At 50.2% G+C, this 5,968-nt stretch overlaps 1 protein-coding gene across 1 annotated transcript; it reads right to left on the bottom strand.

Annotated features, from left to right (window-relative positions):
- Positions 1-248: 248 nt before the first annotated feature.
- Positions 249-5,217, bottom strand: SIRT5 (sirtuin 5). Its single transcript, XM_026047063.1, has 8 exons — positions 5,087-5,217; positions 3,570-3,703; positions 2,885-3,110; positions 2,627-2,714; positions 2,175-2,228; positions 1,251-1,374; positions 767-882; positions 249-341 (listed from the first exon to the last, which is right to left on the bottom strand). The coding sequence occupies exons 1-8, from the start codon at positions 5,199-5,201 to the stop codon at positions 266-268; spliced, it is 933 nt and encodes a 310-aa protein (XP_025902848.1). The 5' UTR covers positions 5,202-5,217; the 3' UTR covers positions 249-265.
- Positions 5,218-5,968: the final 751 nt, after the last annotated feature.

The raw sequence follows: 5,968 nt of genomic DNA on the forward strand, positions 1-5,968 counted from the left end.
GCCACCGCCCGCCCCCAACGGCCCCGCAACCGCCACAGGGACACACGGGGCGGCAGCCTGCGCTCTGCACGACCGGCGGCGACGGGCCAGGCCTGCCGCCGCGGCGCCTTTATTGCCGTGCCCAGCGCGGGGCAGTTACAGTCCCACGGGAGCGCGGCCCTTTCCCCCTCCCTCCGCTGGCTGCCCGCGGCCGCTCGTGGCGGGGGCGGCAGCAGAGGCGGGCGCGCTCCGCTCCGCTCCACTCCGTTGCTCCCGGCCGCCGCGCTCAGGCGATGAGCTCCGTGTGGTGGCGGGCCAGCGCCGGCGGCAGCGTGGTCCCGCACGGGCCCGCGAAGTGGAACCTGGAAGGAAGCAGCCTCGTGAGGGCGCAGGTAACCGGCACACAGAGCGCTCGGGTTTTAAGTCATAGCCCTGAAAAGGCTTTTAGCCACTCTAGGAGACAGGGACAGTTTGGTGGCACGTAGGTAGGAGGGTGAAAACCCTGCTAAAGAGCCGTGTCTCTGGTTGAAAACCTTTGCTGTGAAATAGTAAATTGGATTTCAGTCCTCTACACTTGAACATCATGCTTAAAAAGTATAGGTGTAGCTTCAGTGTAAGTTAATAAATAATACTTATTAGCTAAAATACTATTTCCTAAGTGGTGGGGGAAGAAAGATCATGTTTGTTTTTTAAAAAAGTTCTAGGCATTTTAACAGTTCAATACAGGGTGACATTGAAGGGGAATGGGAAAACTAAAGGCCGTTAATTTAAAACTGCACAATGTTACCTGAATCTGTCTGTCGCGGGAGTAGCTTCCATATTAAATTCTGCAACTGGGACTCCTCTGCTGGATACCTGAGGGGCAAACATAGCGGCAGGATACACCACGGAGGAGGTTCCAACCTACATGGATGGGGGAAAAAAATCGTGAGCACAGCAGGCTGCTAGTTAAACCACAGAAATCTCCCCTCGCCAAGCCTGCCCAGTGCATCGCACCTGCGAAGCAACTACAGCACTGAACATGCACAAAGAACCCCAACAAGGTCAATGTATGTTTGGCATATGTGGCCGTATCAAATAATGTGGGAATCAGGAATTAGCGCTCTCTCAAATATAGTCTAAAAAGGCGTCTTCGGCTGTAAGTGGAAAGGAAGTTAAAAGAATCCCTGAAATGCACAGGGACCGACTTCACTTTTGGCAGCGTTTCAGACATCCTTCTGTTATTTGGGATTATTTTGTGACGGGTGCATAATAAATAAATTGTCACTCACTACCACGCAGAGGTCACACATGTCGAGCTCTTTCTCCACCTCGGCGAGAACTTCAGCATCCAGGGCTTCTCCAAACCACACAACATGGGGGCGGAGGAGGCCGTTGCAGCCATCTTCCTCGCACCTATTTAAAAAAAAAAAAAAACAAAACAGAGGTACAACGTTCTGCTTAGGACATGAATATTTTGGCTGCAAGAAGGCAGTTTTCCTCTTACCTTGGACATGTCTCAGCTCTCTTCACTCTTCCACCGCGCTTTCCACTGCCCCCTGTGTTCCCTAAGCTACTTGCTAGACAAAAGATAGCCATGGCAGAGCTGTTTTTGCACACGGCTGTACCTGTGTCCTCCTTTACCTGCTCCCAAGTTTCATGAAACTCATAGGAGCTGACTGCACTACACATCCCTGCCTCTGTTAGCTAGAAGAGTGGCCAGTGGGTTTTTAAGGAGAAAGGGAACTGACAGACGCATCACATTAGACCCATTTCCTTAGGAACCAGATGAAAAACTAGAGCTTCTTGATACAATAAAGCTTCTACCCTTCTAGAACAAGCGACAGGGCTTTTTTAAAGCCTGCAAGGGGTATTTGGCAGAAATAGCTGAACAGAGCATCACACGCTAGGTAACCAGAGGAAAACACTACCTGAGAAAAAGCAGCAGCAAACTGTGCAGCATGTAGCTCTTAATGCAGTTGTCTTCCTACCCCACATACAATTAAATCTGTTAGTTTACGCATTTTTAACTTGATTCTGGAGTATACAAAATGCCTTTTAGATCAGGTTCAGGCATTCAGTGGTTGGGACAAAGTCCCACACCTTACCCCTCTGGGGAACATGCCCTTCCACAACCATGGGAACAGTAATATAAGCCTTTGATGTGCACAAACTACAAAGAGATAATAGCAAACAATAAAGAGGACGATACCTACCGAGGAAGTTCTTCAACTGGAATTGCAGCATCTTCGATTTCAGGATCAGGAGCCCTAAAGTTACAAAATTGGAGTACGGATTCAGTCATGCAAAGAGCACTTGGTGTACTAATAAAAACTTAGCATTCTCTGAAGCACGCTTCCATCAAGTTAACGTCCAGTACCAGAACTCCAGACAATCTGATATTGTTTTAATAATATTGTGCTTATATTGGGATTATCATCGTGTTACTCATTCACCAGACCTGTCTTATGATATTCTGAGTTCTGATTGAAGCTACTAAACAGTTTACCTACATTTCAAAATACTCATGTAAATTTTAAAGCATGAGTACTAGTACAGGGAAAAAAAAAAGTGATTGGCTAAAATTCCAATACACTTCCAAAAGGACTCCTTTAGCACAGAGGATCAGACAGAATAGGAAATACAGATTTTGCAAGGCACATATTACCCTTTTCCAGCCAGTGCTGGGCATATGGGGCTCCTGTAATCCGCAGCCACGTTTCCACAGTTGGTGCATCGAGTTTTAAATAAACTACCTGAAATGCACAAATTTAAAGCGTCAGCTCTTAGGAATGAAGCACTTTCTCTGAAGCACAGCTCATGGTGCCACTAGGTCTTGTTTTAAGCCTGTTTTTTTCCTGCCAGTCCTGTTCCCTTCCCTCCCTCCCAGTCAGGCGGCACTGCCCTCTCCCAGGCCGGTTCTCACCATGGATTTCCAGCAGGTGCTTCGTGCCAGCCTTCCTGTGCAGCTCGTCGATGTTCTGTGTGATAACCACGACGCTCCTGCCCTGCTTGCTCAGCCGCCGCTCGCACTCGGCGATGGCCACGTGCGCGGGGTTGGGCTGCTTGCTCAGCATCACTTCCCGGCGGTAGTGGTAGAATTCCCACACGCGAGAGGGGTTTCGGGCAAAAGCCTCAGGGGTGGCCAGTTCCTGAAAAAGACACAACAAAAACATGAGGAAATCTCCCCTCCTCCCCATGATCAAGCCTGATACCGTATTGCCATTCACACCATTGCCTGGATAACAAGTCATCAAAAGCAGATTATTCCAACTATAAGTAGCTGACAAAATGTGGATGGCGAGCTCCTGCCTTATAAAGATGCCAAGTCCAACTGCCTTATTGACCAAGGAAGCAACCTGTGTCAATAAGGTGATACCAAACTTTTCAAGTGCAGCACATCACAAGGGAAGATGAAGGATTTCAGCACACGGCGTTATGGACATTGAAAAAGCCCTCGTTCCCACAGCAGCCGCAGAACTCAGCGGGGGGGAGACCCACACCTATCGAGGGTGCTTCATGCCTTGAGGCGGCCGGGTTATCCCAGCCCCTGGAGCTGCGTGCTTGTCGGATGCACAGGGGGTGTGCGGAGCTGCGCCGCGGGCACCTACCTGCGCTTGCCACTTCCTCCAGAGGCCCCCGGCACCCCGGAACGTGGGGACGCCGCTCTCGGCACTAACGCCCGCTCCTGTAATGATGGCGATGTGCTTCGCTCTGGCAAAGGCCTCTCGAAAATCCGCCATGTCTAAGCACAGGGGAGGAAAGGAAACAGCTGCTCAAACACGTGCCCTTTTGGGCAAGAGGCCGTTCAGCAGCGTATGCGCTCCGAAACGGCCGCCACCTGCGTACACCTTCCATGGCCTTAAGGTCAGAATACTATTTTTTTCTGAACTTCTGCGTGCTGGAATTAGAAGGGTGCTTCTTTGAGATGCTCAGGAATACTTACAAGCAAACCCATAGGGCAGTATGAATTGAACTCTGAATTTATTTCATGTTTGAAAGACAGAAATCTCAAACCCTGTGCTAGATGGTGCAGTACACCGGCCACAGCCACCCAACAACAGCTTGCTTCCCAACTGTAAGGTGAGATCCTGCGATAAAAGAAATTTTCAGTCTTTATAAACACTTGGTTACAAAGTATCATCCTGAGAATTTTGGTCATTTGGGAAAAGATGACATGGTGTCTTTCCCACTTTGTAGAGCTGAAATTGTATTTTCTATTCTTGGTATACATTCCCTATGGTTTTCCCAGTCTGGTAAATCAACATGAGGATAGAAATTTCTTCCCCATTCACGGGGGGGTCTAAGCACACAAAAAGCATCAAATAAGAGACAACCAGTCCCCCTTCAGTCTGTCTCGGATGTGATCTGTAAAGCAACGTATGTTAGATTCTCAGGATCCCGGAGCAGGCGGTGTTGGCCTCGGGATGGCCGAGTTGAGGTGAGGGCAGGTAGCTCCTGCCCACAGCACACTCACCAGGAAAGCGCAGCCAGGGTCAGGGCCATGGCCAGATGTGTTTTAAGTATCCCCAAGGATGGAGTCTCTGCCACTCTCCTGGGCAGCCTGCTCCCACCCTCAGGCTATGTGCCCATTTGGATATCAAGTTAAGGCCTATTTTTAATTAATGGACCATGAAGCTAAGGCCCACTTTTATGTTAACAAATAACAAAAAAAACCATTAATTGCTACTAGACTGTAACAAAGCTTGTAGTTACCCAACGCCCTGCTGCTGAGCTGTCAGAAATGCTTGAGGCCCTCCCTAATTCTTGCACAAATGTGGGAGTGGATTTTAATATCCCTTAGGAATATGAATATGAAAAGGAAGTGCAATTAACTTGTATACATTTATATGCATAAATATGAATACCATAAACATCAGTAGGCAGCCACTTTTACTACAGCTACGTGAGGGATTTTGGAACCAAACAGTTTATCAGAATGGAAAATAAATTTTATCATGGAAAATATGGAAAAACTGGAAAAAAATCAACTTAATGCTTTTTTAAGCTTTAAAACAGTCTACATTTTTTAATTAAACCACAGATGTTATCTATCACAGATAGCTGTGGAGCCTCAAACCTGATTTAGCACCTGCTTAGTATCCTGAAAGACAAATAAACGTCTTACTTGAGCTGGGACGAGCCATTTGGAGGCAGAAGCGCTGCTGCTTTGAAGGACGGGGCTTGAGCGCGCAGTGTGCCTGGGAGAGCAGCCTTCTCGTGGGGAGCTGGAGGAGACTCATGGGCCCCGCTTGCGCGCGCGCCCCTGGGAAGCAGGGCAGTGCAGAGGCGAGCGAGGCGGTCAGCAAGGGCTGCTGCGTGGCCTGTCCGCGCCGAGAGCGCCCGCGCGCTGCGTGGCCCTTCCCCGCTCTTCTCTCGGCCGAGCGAGGCCCCGCGTACGAGAAGCGCTTGTGCCCACGGGGGTTCGGAGCTGCGGGGCAACCGCACGGTGCCCTCGGCTCTTCCCTCCGTGCTGCAAAACGTGGATGTCTCAACTGCGAGACCCGGGAATGCAGCGGGCGCTTTGGCTTTGACCAGCTGAGAGGGAGCAGAGCAAAGTAGTTCTGCTCAAAGGCTGCTGAGCCCTTAAATACGTCATTTAGAAATATAAATAAACACCGCATAAAATGCAAAAATAAATACAGCAGGAATGCAGCACTCCTTAACTGCAGCATAAAAACACAGTGCTGCAATTCTTGTGCACTAAATTTTTATGATGCTTTTAAATTTTACAGAGAGAGTAACTTGCAAGGTGCAACTAATTCCACTTCAAAGCAAAAGCAGCCAAATATCCACGCGCACCAAAGGGCTTGGAAGGGCCGGAGCGGCCGCTGGCGGCGCCCGGCAGCTCGAGCGAAGGGCGCCCGCGCTGCGGCCGCGGGGAGACGCGTCCGCGCCGGCCCTGCCTGCCCGGGCCCTCGGAAGCCGCGCGGGCAGAAACCCGGCGCGGCCGCGGGGAACCCTCGGGAGCCCTTCCCGCCCCGGAGCGCCCCGCGCGGCCACCGGCACC

Source organism: Nothoprocta perdicaria, unplaced genomic scaffold (genome assembly GCF_003342845.1).
Source record: "Nothoprocta perdicaria isolate Ctin4 unplaced genomic scaffold, notPer1 scaffold_47, whole genome shotgun sequence".
In the NCBI taxonomy this organism is placed as follows: Eukaryota; Metazoa; Chordata; class Aves; order Tinamiformes; family Tinamidae; genus Nothoprocta; species Nothoprocta perdicaria.